Source organism: Egretta garzetta, unplaced genomic scaffold (genome assembly GCF_000687185.1).
Source record: "Egretta garzetta isolate BGI_Z169 unplaced genomic scaffold, ASM68718v1 scaffold56, whole genome shotgun sequence".
NCBI classification, from domain to species: Eukaryota; Metazoa; Chordata; class Aves; order Pelecaniformes; family Ardeidae; genus Egretta; species Egretta garzetta.
In genome coordinates, this window is record NW_009260182.1 from 5,253,969 (window position 1) to 5,268,924 (window position 14,956).

Below are 14,956 nucleotides of genomic sequence, written 5' to 3' on the forward strand. Positions count from 1 at the left end.
CCACATTTTGTCCAATAGATTTTTATAAATTTTAATTGCATATTATTTTACAGAAACTGCTGTGCAAGAAGTTTGCTTTTTTTATGAGCATCAGTATCAAACTTGCAGCTAAAGTAGATGCTGCTGTACATTAGGCCCACAAAAAATTAATTCCGTTGTCTATTGCTTTCCATCTGACCCAGCAGCAAGTGGAAAGATGGACACAACGGGCAACTAAAAGGTAGGCCCAGGAACAAACGTAAGAAGGGAAACATCACTGAAACATAATGAATGCACACTACAATAATTGATACAATCTGTGGTTTTATTCCTATTCCAGATCGGGAAGAGAAATATTCCACTGCAAAGGGAGGCTGACAAACACAATAAAACCACTTGCAAGAAGCACGGCCCTTTCATGCCACATGAACAACCCAGCCAGCTTTGTCTTTGGGTGTTCCTTTCTGCCGGTTCACAGGAAGCATTTGTACCTGCCCTTAAGACACTGCTGCCACAGGCGCGACCCAGAATTTGCCACCATTACTGGCCTACCTTGCCTAGAATTGCTTCTGTCCTTGCTGACTGGTATGGTAAGGAAGCAAGGACCTTTGAGACAAGCAGGGCTGAATCATCCATGCGTGGGCTGTCTTCTGTTTGCTCGGTTCTACTTCCTACAGAAGTGCAGTCACCGTAGATTTAAATGCATCTTTGTGCCCGGCAGACAAATTATTGCAGTAATAAAGCCGAAGGGCAGAACAGGGCCTTGAGAGGGCAGTAAGATAGCACACTCTATTGCTACCTGGCTCTACCCCAGCAACAGACAAGGGAAAGGTAAAAACCTGTGTCCCAGTGTTTGGGGGTGAAATGTTTCCATGCCCATTCTGAAATAGTTCCAAAAAATTTCCTGGTTTTGAATGACTGCAGAGTGCAAGAAGCAGATTTAAGAATATACCACACCAAGCTGAACCACGTAAGGAGTGCAAGGTCAATTGAAACAACCTGGAGAATTTCTAGAGCACAGCAAGAACATAGATGTTGAAGTCACTCAGACAGTAACTTGCAAAATCCAAGGTGTCCATCTCATGTGAAAGGATTTTTATTTACTGAAGTGTGATGAAGTCTCCTTGCAATATGCACACAAACAACCCCTACTCCAGCTGTACCAGGCAGGAATGAAAAAAAAAATGCAATGCTGCAGCCCACACAAAGAAGATGCCCAGCCACACTCAGGTCATTGGTGATCTCAGTGATCTCGAGCGTTTTTATTTTGTTCAGAATGACACCTGAGGAAAGGCTGGCTAGCACTGAAAGTTATCATTAAGGCTTTTTACATGTTCTAACAAAATGGAGCTATTTAAACTACTGACATTCCTTACCACAAAACTCCAACTACACCACCAGCTTCTGTAACACACTTGAAAGTCTGAAAGCCATTTTTGTATGCCTGACTTGAGAGATGTCAAGAGATAGACACTGAACTTCCTTTTCATGCTTGAAAGAGTGATTTATGAGTATTTTAGGAAAACTCACATTTGACAGTTGTCTTAACTACTGCAGAGCTCTTATTTCTCCAGTTGCCTATCAGCATTGTAACGAATGAAACTAATTAAGGTTTAAAGGCCGTGGACTAGTAAAGTGAAGCACATGAAAACAGAGTAAAATCGGTAGGTTCAAGTTTTCCCTTACCAACTTGTATGAAGAGTTGAAGAGAAAACGCAATATCTGCTTTTATCTCACTTGCCCATTTTGTGACCAGGAAAAACAGCTAGAGGTGAGCAGGTAGTGAAGGGTTAGAATAGTTATTTCTAAAAAAAAAAAAAAGCCAAACCAGAAAACAAAACCAACCAACCCCAAACCAGTGTCAAACCACTACAGCCCTATCAAAACCTCCCAAAATCTGAGAAACATCAGTGTTGCAGCCATGTTGGTTTAAAGATGCAAACAAGGCATCGTTCATAAGCAAAAGACAGAGTCCTTTATTTGCCCAGGTGCTACAGCTGGACGATGCATACAGGCACATAGGATTTTTTTTTATTTCCCCCCCCAGAAGCCTGGACACGCTTTGCAAGGCATCAAAGATGGTCATACTAAGAAGATAACCTGTACTAAAATTCAAATGTCTGGCTGCATGGTCTGTAGCTTTAAGTGGTCTAGCACATAAAAATACTTCAAACTAAAAATACAGTTTACAAACATTAACACGCAGTAAGAGAACAAAATTGCACCTTACATGCTGCTTCCATCACCAAGCCATGGAAGTGCTCCTCAGAAAAGGGCATTTAGTGACAACAGCAGTGAAGGTACTCCAAAGCACAAATGCTGCCAAACCCTTCTTTGTCATGTAAAAAAAAAAAATAAAATAGTAAAATACACTAGCAAGCCTGCTCAAGAGCCTGAGCTAGAAGCTTAAGCTCCGCTCTATCTATCTTCTGCAAAACAGGTGGCTCAGCTACTCCACAGCTAAAGCCTAAAACACAGTTTACAACACAGTACTCAAGAACTTGAGTATGAGGGCAACAATGCAGGATGGGATAAGACCTTGAGCAAACCATGACAAATTTTATGGGGGTTAAGTCTAATCCAGCATGAACCGAACACAGCTTGCAAACCAGAGATAAAGCTTCCTGATTGCAAGCTAGCCACCTGCCCTGTAAAGGAAGCTGCTGTGACCTGCAGCCTGCAAGACTAAGTATCAAGATACCCTTCTCAGCTATGAGAGACTGCAAGAGGTGGGCTCCAGGTGCTCCCCTGAGCCCAGTAAACATAAGCACTGTAACTGCATGTATTTAATATATTCCACATTAAAAGTATTCATAGCTAGTTACATATGACCTTAAGGGGCGTTCACAGACCAAATAGCCCTCGTATTTCTATTCTCTCTTAATGCTATCCTGGAAAAAATATAATAGATTTTCTGTTGTTATGCTTGTTTCTGGACTTAAAAGGGTATGCGCCAAGATTTATTTGCCAAAGGGAAAGCAAAGTCGCATGCATTTTCCTCCATCTCCATTTAAAATTTAGCCTTTATTTCAGTCATTTTAAGCAGAAACCTCTCACAGCAGTTGGGATAAGCAGGCTGTTAAACCATTACACTGTTACATTCAGTTGCAGATACACATCTCACTTCATACAAATATAAGCAAAAGGTGTGTTTGTGGTGAGGTTTGTCACCCCTTGGGCAAAAGCATCGAGGAGCAGTTCTTAAATGTCTCAGTGTACCAAGTACATCATTCTGCACTCTTTGCATCAGGAGGCCAACTGGTAATGCAGTAAATCTTGCCCGTGGAACACGGGGAATTAAACCGTTGTGTCACGACAAGTCTTACCTGACAGAAAAGCACATTCAACTGGCTTGAGGAGTCCAACTGTTCAGTGAAAACCATCTATATTCAGTGTTGTCATGGGTGGGGATCCTTAATTGCACAAGGGTATAGAGCACTACTCCTTGGATTATTTTAAGTTAAAACTTAACTGAGCACTACCCTCATATCTTAACTCTTAAAATATCTGAGGCACAAGTATGTGTGTGTACTTGTTTTATTCATAATTTGTCTTGGGATACCAAATGTATTTCTACTTCAGGTGATTTAACAAAATTGTTGACCTCATTTCAAAACATCCACTGATCCATTTTTCATTCAATGGCAATATCGAATGTTAAAAGGAACATAAAAACAAACATGCACACAATTGTACAGTTTTCATAAATGTCTATTTCATTATTTGTGGGTAGCGCATTAAACAGTTAAATACATTTAAATAATGTTTAAGTGACTGCACTAATGCAGAATTTTACTAGATGGGTAACCAATTTAACTAGAAACCAGCTAACAAGTAACTGTCTAAATACTTCAAATACAGCTCTTGTTCTAGGTCATCCTTCTTGGAAAAAAAGCCTGCTGGTCACATTGGAAATACATTTTAAGGCCAAATTCTTCTGATATCCCTTCTCTGCAGCAGTTTCTTCACCTTTTTAAGCCTCCAATTCCAGGCCAAGACCAAGTTTATGGCCACCAGCATTGATGCTCTTTCCATCTATCAGGGCAGACAGTGTAAGCTTCACACCTGTAAGATTTTTTAACAGCATGTTTACAACATACAATCAGAGTAGCTTTCACACAACTCAACCTCCATCATTACAAGTCCCAGTTGTAGCTCTTCTTCTATTTCATTACTTTCCTAGATTTCTACGGAAGAATCCATTTACCCATGAAAACTATGGAAAGCTAGTCATGTGAATCAAGCTAGCTAGATGCTTTTTTAAATACCACGTTATAAAGTGGATACGCAAAGTCTCTAGTTGGCAAGTACACGAGAGCTCTCCTTTTCTACCATTAAAGTGTGCAAAGGAGGAAAAATATGCATAGAAAGACAGACACTTGTACCAAGGAAGGGGTGGAATGAAACTACAATTTTACTGGTTTTCAAACAAGGAACTAACCAATGGTAACATAGCATTAACAGGTGTTTTCACAGTTAAACAGAACAAGTTAAGTTCTGGAGGTTTTTTTACTAAATATGAAGAGCAGAAAGTGTGTTCTTTTGATGATTAATCATTATTTCAAGACCTGCTAGCATTCAATACGATATGACTGAAGAAAGCAATGCTAAGAAAAAGACAGCTTAGCTTTAGGCTGTGCAAAGCAATCAAGCACAATACAGTCCACTCCCTACACAAATCAGTGAGGAATACGATGCAGAAATACCATTAGATACAATGGAATTTGTGTTGTTTAGATAAAGGTTTGATGTAAAATATAAGCTACTGTAAAACATCTACTTTGCCTTCAAGACAAAATTATTCTGAATAAGGGAAATAGTTGCATATAAACATATGCATCTCAAAGATTTTCTTTGTGATGCATGAAAGATATGTATGTGACATAATTCATGTGATAACCCTTACCTGGCCTCAGGGTCTGGGTGTAGCCCACTCCAACTAGACTAGAATTGTTCACTTTTGCCTGAAAAAAACAAAAGAAAAAAGCAATTGAAACGTTGTAACCAATTAGTCCATAGTGACCTTTCAGGAGCTAGAATAACTATGGCAACACTGCCATTACCAACTTAACCAAATTTCACTTGTTCTTTCAGTATCTCTGTGCTTACTGGATTCTCTCTTCCCAATTATGTCCTTGCCCCCCAACCTAAAGCTGAAGAAGTAACACATTTAAGAGCAGACAGAGTGCAAGGCCAGGGAGAACTGTTACCGGAATGTAGTTTGGCTGGTGAACTTCCCCACTCCCCCCATTTCAGAAAGCCATAGCAATTTACCACCACAAAACCACCCACTTCAGATCTTCATATTATTACAGAAGAATTAGTATCTTGCAGATCCAATCAGTCAAGCAGCAAACATTTCATAGTATCATCATAAACAGTATGTGCAAAATTATTTATCTCACTTTGCTTCTCTTCCTCTACAGCATGACTTCAACAATCCAAGTTCAATTCTAACTTTATAACATACAGAAAACTTCTGCGTATCACCTTTTAAATCAGTATCACCAGAGTTCTTGCCATGAGAAAGTGACACAGCTCCCCAAAAACTGGTGGCAAAAAAAATCTGTAAACTTATGGCACTAGACTTGAAGGGGTTGGGTTTGGGTTTTTTTGTTTGTTTTTTTTTTGTTTTGTTTTGTTTTTTTTTTTTTAAAAAATAAATACATTAAGTCCTCTAGAGTAGCACAACATTTCACAGTCAGATTCTAAAGGAGACTTTGCTGTATGCAGCATTACACTGCTTAGTTATAACTGCCCAGATCATAAAAGTAATTCATACAAGACTTCCTGACCTATTACCTTCTTTTGTACTAGCAACACACAGATTCACAGAAACCAAAACCACACTGTGCTTAGCATAACCCTTTTGATTAGAGCCATACTTACAGAGATAGAAGCAGTGGAATCCAACTTGTATTTAGCCGCAATGCCAAAGCGAGTGCTGTTGCTACCTGCTGTCCAAGCCAGGTTTACAGCAGTTTCAAGATTGTCACTCACTTTCTGGTAAATTGACCCACCAAATTCTGAACCATCATTGCTGTACAAATAAAGAAAAGAGTTAGTTTCCTCCATTTACATAATCCCAACTTTTTATTTTTTAACTACTTCAAATTTTTATTCAAATGAGAACTCCAACAGTTTGAGTTGTTTTTCATTTTTCAACAGGAGAGGGAAAGCGGAACAAAGGCTTCATGGCAAAATTAAACTGCAATTCATGGGGAAAAAAAAGATGTTTCAAAGTGCTACAGCTAATTCTCACACTAATGTTGAACTAAGTAGTTGAATGTAATTCCAGATCACATCCTTACAAAACTAGCAGATAAATATTAATAGTTAGGAAGCAGGCATTCTGAATTCTATGATTACTGAACACATATGATATTCCTAAAGAATTGGATGACCTTTTTAAAAATCGGTCACAACATCTGACATTAGTGAACTGAAATGGAATTCTTACAGGCCAGACTAATGTTTTGTAACTTCCTCCCATACCCCTCAACTTCCACAAAACCAGACAGACACAATCCCCATTCTCCCCCTCCAAAAGGACAAACTTCTACCTGAAAAATCAAGTCATTTACTAACTAAACAAGCTAGAACAATGCCAATTTTTATTAGCTTAGACTGAAAACACCATGTTCTTCAGAGCAAGCTGATCAAAACCTACTCGAGAACATTTAAGCTCTAGAGGCAGCAAGTCTGAAGCAAGTTCATAAACAATATATCATACACTTGTTTAGTTACACTCTGTTTCACGCACTCTTCATCCCAAACAGGCAAGAAGATGAACCTACTCAAAAAGTGCAAATGCAAAGCTCTAGCCTTGCTCCAGAAACTACTACTGGCCTACTTAAACACTGCAACACTAATTACTACCTCTAACAAATCTACTGCCCTTAAATTATAGTCAGATACAATTCAATGTAATGCAAAAGCTGGAAAAAGCATTATGATCAGCTCTGCATAACTGAACCACTGCAGTTCCAATTTGAATGTGCTTTAGTATTTGGTAAGCTGTAGCATCTACTTACTATGTTGTAAGTGTTAACACCCCATGGGTATTTACAGTTTTGAAAGAGACAGATACAAAGTAACATTTACCATTTATTTAGTTTCCTATTGAAAAATGCACTCCACTTAATGGCCTTGAGAGCACCTCTTGGTGTTTCAAGCATTTGTATTCTGACTAGAAAGAAAGGCAGAGAAAGCCTAGTTCTGTAAATCTAGACACAATTTTTAGTACTTACACGTTAGTGTGCAGTTGGAAGTCTCCAGTCTTGTAACCCACAGAGAAGTTATTTCTTGTCAATTTTGATTTGGCACTATCAAAAGTCATCTGGTAACCAGCAAGCCAGCCTTCATAACCAAAGACAGCTGAACCATGGATTGCAGGTCCAGCAAAATCAAAGTCAACATCACAACCTAGGTTTAGGCATTCACGTTTATAAGCTGACTTAATTTTACCACTTTTCTTTCTGAAACAGAGAAAGAGTTATCTTAAGACAAGGCTTGATATTCCTCAATGAGCTGCCAAATTCGAGCCAAATGACTCTACACAATGTATCTAAATGCCACGCATACGCATCCTCTAGACTGGGCCAAAGCACAGCTACTCCATCAAAAAAGCACCGGGCTACCGCGAACAGGCACTTTGTGATGAATGTAGAGGGATTTTCATGCCTCCTGCAATCTTCCAAGTATTTCTATCCCAGTTAATAAGCAAAGTGGGCTGTTGTGAAACGTCCAATACTAACCCCATGCAATAAGATGTGATGCTGAAGACCACAAGCCTTTTGCACTGGGATTTGCCAATTTGGATCAACAGCAAACCATACAAACATCTCTGACAATACAACAGACCACATGAACATTTACTGATCATGGGTGTTGTTACTGCCCTAAATAAGGTTAAAAGGTTAACAATTCTTACCCTGTATTTGGTGAGAAAGTTGTATCAAATGTCAACTTCAAGCCTTTGGCAATCTAATTGAAGGGGGAGAAGACAGGGGGAAAAGAGAAAATAAAGCTGTAATTCAGTTCTGCTAGTTAGGTAGAAGAAATAAAATACTCTCCTAATCTATTACCTGATCTTCAATTGCAATTTCTGTTCCCAGAGTGTTATCTGTGTTCCATTTTTCTGTGAAAGTCAGCCCATACTCAGCCCACTTGTATTTGGTCTCCAAGCTCCCATTCACTTTTCCAGTGTCTGTGTTCGATGAACCTGATGTTGTGAATTCCTAAAAAGGACAGTGTCCATGTTATACAGAAGATACATGTGATCCTGAAAGCATCATACAGTGCCAAAAGAGAAAAGACTTTTCTTCAGTAAACATTAAGATCTTGTTATTCTATACAACAAGTTCAACAACATTAATCAGCTTGCAGGATGAGAAGGGGGAACGACAGGGACAAGAACTAGACAATTCATGCCCACATGGAGGCCTCTCCCCACTCCCCATCTCAACTGCAATGTTTCTGCCACTATTACAAAACATACAGGTTTGCGACATAAGTCAGAAGCAAGACAGTAGTTACCATAAGTATTCTCCTTAAAAGCAGAAGCAAGTTCTTGAAATCTAGGGTTAAGTCTGATACTCCTAATGAGCAAATTAAAAGTCAAGAGCCAAGAACACTATAAGGCACATACTGCAACTCCAGTAAAATTCTTTAAGGATCACATACGTATCTTCATTATTTCAGTCAACCACCTCCAAAGATAAATTACGTGCAACTGTAAAGTTTCATAGAATACCATGATTTTTCAAATCAGAGGTGGGGTGGGTGGTAGTTTGATTTTTTTTTTATTTAGTTTGGTGTTTTTGTTGCTTTTTAAGAGAGTTCTCAGTCTAACCAATACACTTTCTCAACCCATAGGCACATGTGGTTTTACTGACATTGTAAAATTCCTATTCCCCTGACACTTTGGTTTAATGACACACAGGAAGAACATTCATGTTTGAATTGTGAGCCAAGACAACAATTTGATTTTATGCTTCTGACAGTCTTACTTGGAATTCTTGAAAGCATTTAAAAGGCAGCAATATCACTCACATCTCCTTATTAAACTAAGTAGTCCCTGATGTCTCTCACTATTTGGATTTTCACAAAGAACAGAACAAATACTTTCTATGTACCACTATTCAGAAACTAAAGGCAGTACCTTTACTAGTAGAAGTGGAAGTCTGGTTTGCAAGTATATGTTAAGGAGCTCCTTTCACCGAAATATTATTGTCCTTATGGTTTAAAAAGTTTATTATTTCAACTTTTTAAAGCATATAAAAATTTTGATCTCCGACTTCCTTCACGCAGAGTATTATTTTCAAATCAACTCCTACAAGAACAATTACATCTATAATACAGCTCTTAAACTGTGCTTGAGTTGGGATACAGACTTCTAGAAAAAACACAGCATATAACCCACAGACCTTGTTTCTAACAGCCAATTACACTGTTAAAGCTTCCAGTTACGAGAAAAAATAAAATCTACCTTTATATCTTGCAAAGCCTGCTCTATAATTAGGTGAAAGTTACAGGAAGCACTGCTTGCGTGACCGAGACGTCTTGCATGGAACATTACTGCAACACTTTAATATCTTTAAAGAGGAGCCAAAGACTCAACGTGCTAATTCACTGCCAGCTACTTCACACATCAAGATGCCAGAAATTTCCACCAAATACAAACAGTATCACAAGGTACTTTAGAAATAAATTCTGTGTACTATGACTGATACACTAAAATACTTCAGAAATAAAATACTTCAAAAATGTGTCAGCCATTTGTCCACCTGCAGACATAAGACAAGGGACAACTAATAAACCTTATTTTATGATGATTACTAACCAGTGTGATACCCCTGTTACATTCAGAATAAAGTCAGATCTTTAGAGGCTTCTGAAATTATTTTACACCAAAAGTTTATCATTCATATAACCTGCAAACTACTTAGCAACATCTGGAAGGTGTCCTTTCTAATTAAACATCAGAACATATCCAGAAAAAAAAATTATAATGATTAAAAGGTATTTAAACTCACCACTCCGCTTGCAGATTTTGTTTTCACATCCAGTTTCACTAACCCAAAACCTTAACAAACAGAAGTCAAAGTTACACCAATAGGCTTTAACTAAGATCACGTGCATTTTCCAAGAAGCTGGTTTTCCGAGCAGTATCAGCAGTGTGCCACCATAGACTGACTTCAGTAACACTCAAATTTTAGATGCCACAGCAGGTAGAGGAGGCCACTCTAGAACAAGCCAGGAGTCCTGTTCTATCATCACCACACAGAAAGTGGGGAGTAGCTTCTCAGTTGTACACTGTACATTTAACTACCAAATGATGACTTCCAAGAGTAAATTTAGTGACAGACAAAATGCATTTGTCTCTGATCCCAGCATGGCATAAGCTTTGTAGTCAGTGCCATTTGAAGACCTATCCCAATGCATAAAATTTTTCTCTCAGCACCAAGAAGAAATGTCTCAAAGTAAAAAGCTCTGAAGTTGAAGTCACTGGGAAATACAGACATTGGAACTGTAACGAAGTAGGTTTTATGGGAGCGTCAATTCACATTGTCAGCCGTAGAATTTAGCAACAGTCTTGGTGCAAAAGTCCTCACATGCATTCCCAAAGACCAGAAAGAAACAGCACTGTAATGAAGGAGAATTTAACTATGCAACTGGCTGGTATTAAAGCATTTTAAAATGCTGAAGAATTCTTTATCCCAAGAGCTATTCTTCTTTCTATTCAAAAAAAGGCTATAATGTTACAGTGGTATTAACCCTTTTTATATCCAGAAATGTTGCAGCACAGACAGATTGGTAAACAAAGAGTACTCCTAAGTTAAATTAACACTTGATGCTTATATCCTTGCATATTTGTACACCTCTAACATTTGTGTGGCTAAAGCAGTAAGATTTAACAAACTTCAAATCAAAACAGCCCACGAAAAGCCTCCAATGTTCTATCAGCTGATGGTAAAAATATAAAACCAACATACCCTCCCCAGAAACATGGCCATTTTACATACAGGCTTAAAAAGGCAATTCATTGCTGTACCACAAACACCACGTTTTGTAAAAGGTACTATACTTACCATATCCTTTATTGAAGATATCTCTGGCAGATTTGCCAAGGTCTACATATGATGGAGGAATCGCCATTGGAGCTGAAAGGTAACAGGCTAATTAATAGTGAACGTTTTATCATTGCATACCCACAAAAAATGCTACAACTCTTTAAAAATACTCTTCAAGGCAGATTCGTATATGCAGGCAGTTAACAGACAGATGGCTCAAACAATTACAGCATTCTGTGAAACACCTACAGATTTTCAGTGATGGTCACTGTGAACACTGGATGTTTTCTTGGCTTAGGTAATCTGCTTGTAGAGAAGAGGCATTACAAGACCATCCAGTTCTTAATTTTTCAAGTAGATTTCTCCATACATCTTTAATTACCAGAAATCAACTACCAGCTCACGTTTCCAGAATTGACAGTTACCACCAAAAACCAGGAAACTGGAAATTTGGAAAAACTGTAATGCAGACAGTTATTTCCTGAAGTTCCACAAAGTCAGATTTGACAGATGCTTATGAAAATTACCTGGAAGGACCTACAAGGTTTTACTTTCACAATGTAAAAGGAGTGCATATCTGTTTTGCCACATCATTTGCCCCATATTTTAAATGCTCAACACAAAATTTTGAAAGGAACCTCTCATGCCATTAACTAGCCATCCGTCTGATGAAGTTTCTCCCCACCCTGTAACATACAGGGGTTTAAGTTTGGGTGGTTGTCTTGTTAGTTTAAAACAAACAAGTAGTAGGAGTGCTGGATCAGTAAGAAAAAGCTCTCTTTAAAGTCCCTTTCTCAGACAGGGAGCCTCTGGCAATCCCGCTGTTAAAGAACCTGTCATTCAGGACTAGCTGTGACCCAGCCTCCCTGGCCCAATGGATAGATACCAGCCTAAGGTCTCACACAGGCCTGCATGGTTCTCCTCCCTGTGAAGATACACTCTAGCTCTACCTTCCTTCCGTGACTGTTTTCCCATTATTTCAATAGCAAAAGGCCACTGTTACAGAAGCACTGTATTTTATAAAGTTTGAAAAAACAGAAAACAGCACATTTCAAAGGGTTAATAGCTCCCCCCATACTGTGAAAGAAGGGGGGAAAAGGGGGGTGGGGGGAAACAATGAAACTAACTAGATAAGCACCATAAAAAGGCTAAACACAAGCAAACAAAAACCTTCTACTATCTTTTCAAACTGATTGGTCACATTTGTTTTGCAGAGAAAGTCGGATTAACATAATTGACTATCTTGCTCTAGCGTGGGGGAGTTTTTTGTTGGGTTTTTTGTTTAAGTAAATGGAAAGAAATAAGGGCAGTACTCTCACATGTTACCTTTCAATTGAAAGCATAAATGATTACTTTCATTTTTATACAGCACTTTTAAACAATATTTAAATTTTCAACACCTGGCTATAGAATTGCTTATCTTTTGCAGATCCCCACAAGACCATAAGTGTATTCAATAACACAGGATCAAGAGGCAAGCTTTTCTTTTTTTTTTTTTTTCCCTTCTCAAAAAATTTTCTTTCCATCTTTTCATGGCCTTATCTACATAAAGGGAATACTTTCCTGTAACACCCAATTCAGAAAAGTTTCCTTTAGGGCACCATTCCACTTAACAGACTGTTGTTTCACAATAGCATGCACATGATCCCCCCCTCCAAAAAAACCCCTTAATTACACCTGCCATATACAGCCTGATTGTATGAACTGCTACTATTAAAAAAAAAATCAAACAAACAAAACAAAACCAAACTATTCTAGGAAGCAATGGTAATGCACAAGACTGTTTCTTATCTTTCTACAATTACTAACACAGTTTTCCAGAGTACCTTACTCCACCTCCCTAAGCCATACAAGGATAACCCCAATCTCCTCTGAGCAAAAAAATTTACATACAGTTTAACAACAAAAAAATTTAAAAAACCCTTCTTTAGTACAGAGTTCTAAACTCTACAGTCAGGTCACTATAGCAAGACATCCATCAGTCACTCAAGAACATAAAACAAGTCTGTTTTTCCACAGAGTTAAAGTAAACTGTCTCAAAAAAAAAAAAAAAAAAAAAAAAAAAGACATGAAAATTACTTGGAACATTTGAAGCTTGAAAAGGCTTAGCCCAAGTTCAAGTCCATAATAAATAAAAGAAGTCTTGAAGAAAAAAATTCTATAGCAGAACAGATACTAATCCTGGTGACACGACATTAAATGGTTCCCATTATTTATTCAATAAGCAGCAGCAGGTGGTAGACCAAATTACAAGAAAGTGTGGGAACGATGCTCCTTCCCCTCTAAATTTCTGCTGTATAGCAACTGTACAATTCATTAGCAGTTTAAAATAATTTAGAGAAGGTTTAGCTATGTATTTTTCCTTTAATGAGTAAGTCCCACTTCTAATTAGCATCTTCAGAAGAATAATTATTTCTACCTTTACAGTTTTATACTAGCCTTTAGCACAGACATGCTTTTACAGTATAAACAAGCTCTTTGCTTTTGTATTCAACATTCCCAGTCTGACTAGACAACCATTACAGACGAGATTTATGCTAAGCAGTAATGTCCTGAGAGGTTAACAAACTGGTATCTGTGTCTAAATTTAAAGGGTTATTACAGTAAAAATGATGTTGCCATTTTATCTGGCCTAGTTAAGCAACCTTCCCATTGCAAGGGAACCAACCAATATTTGTCAGACAATCCAGCCTACAGATGCAAGCTTTGTGACAAAAAGTTAAAACAGGGTATAACTGTCTCACTGCTGTTCTCATCCTATACCAACAGGGATGGACAAGGACCAAAGGGAAAACCAAGAGTTAATTTTGGGTATTCTAAATACCTGATAGGCCAGTGCCATCACCAGAATGCTCATTAAATGAAAATGGGGCCAAAAAAAAAAAAAAAATCATTCATGTGTCCTCCAATGTTGGCAAGTTAGCTAGGTTTGCAAATCCTTATAATCAGAAGCAATATTCTTCAACCCTATTTTGAAGTGCCTTTCACTTAAAAACTACTAATTAGAAGCGACTAAATATAAGTACCATTTAACAACAAGAGGTTTGTTGTGAAAGCAACTATCAGATAATCTTATTCCTCATTTCAAAAACACTGAATCTACTTGAATCAAGTGGGAACTCCACCCTGAGATCTTTGTTTCATGCCACCCTAAAAAAAAAATATTTAATTAATCTGTTACTCAAGAGCCACAAATGTGCTTCCTTTTTCAGTAAAAAGAAAAAAAAATCCCAAGAACAGAAAAATGTATTAATGTTATCAGAATTATTACATCACAGCTTTCCTTCGAGGTAGTATTTCAAAACTCTCTCACACCCTACAATGAAAGGAATGCCAAGGACTTCTATAAAGATTTCTAACAATTTTAAGATCTCAGGATATTGAAGATCAGGCTAGAGGCTAGATATGGCTATAATAAAGAAACCTAACTACTCATGCAATTTTAAAAAAAAAAAAAAAAAAGCAATAACTACACCAAAATTGTATTCCAGGAAACAACAAGAGAGAAATTGATATTAGTCAAAAAAGACTGTTAAAACACATTGGACACACCACTGACCTTTAGACTTACACTGCTACTAAAGCTTAAAAAAAAAAAAAAAAACCCAAACCAAAATCACCTCGTTGCCCTTGCTTCAGCTCTGTCCCTACTTACACCTCGAGGTGGACACGCTAGTCTAGGAGCCATAGCTAGGCCAATTTAGAGACTACGGAGAAGGGAAAGAAAATTAACACCTGGAAATGAACTACGTGTTCAGAAACCGAAAGCACGGGTAAAGCAGAGCTTCCCAGAAGGCAAGGGCACCGAAAGGCCAAGCGGGGGTGCGAACAGCCAGGCCGGCACGCGTGGGGAGGCAGCACACCCCTCCAGGGAAGGGCCCGGGCGGCGGCGCCCAGCGCCA

General features: G+C 38.2%; 1 protein-coding gene across 4 annotated transcripts; it reads right to left on the reverse strand.

Moving 5' to 3' along the window:
• Nucleotides 1–401: 401 nt before the first annotated feature.
• VDAC2 (voltage dependent anion channel 2) lies at nt 402–13,075 on the reverse strand. Of its 4 annotated transcripts, none has more exons than XR_004842405.1 (9): nt 11,073–13,075; nt 10,017–10,066; nt 8,067–8,219; nt 7,913–7,965; nt 7,230–7,457; nt 5,869–6,019; nt 4,886–4,943; nt 2,210–4,044; nt 404–1,744 (listed from the first exon to the last, which is right to left on the reverse strand). XR_004842405.1 is itself a non-coding variant. In XM_009641988.2 (8 exons), exons 1-8 carry the CDS (start codon nt 11,137–11,139, stop codon nt 3,953–3,955), a joined length of 852 nt encoding a protein of 283 aa, XP_009640283.1. In that variant the 5' UTR covers nt 11,140–13,075; the 3' UTR covers nt 1,828–3,952. The 4 variants fall into 4 exon arrangements, 1 of the variants encoding a protein (XP_009640283.1); XR_004842404.1 differs by having other exon boundaries at nt 2,205–4,044; XR_004842406.1 differs by lacking the exon at nt 10,017–10,066 and having other exon boundaries at nt 402–1,744; nt 2,205–4,044; nt 11,073–11,147.
• Nucleotides 13,076–14,956: the final 1,881 nt, after the last annotated feature.

Bases quoted from the DNA above. Each gene is read 5' to 3' on its own strand.
- VDAC2 (XM_009641988.2), bottom strand. From the start codon at position 11,139: ATGGCGATTCCTCCATCATATGTAGACCTTGGCAAATCTGCCAGAGAT. The intron at 8,220-10,016 runs GTGAGTTTAAAT...TGTCCTTTTTAG, and splicing joins CAAAATCTGCAAGCGGAGTG to GAATTCACAACATCAGGTTC. The intron at 7,966-8,066 runs GTAATAGATTAG...CCCTTCAATTAG, and splicing joins AAATTGCAATTGAAGATCAG to ATTGCCAAAGGCTTGAAGTT.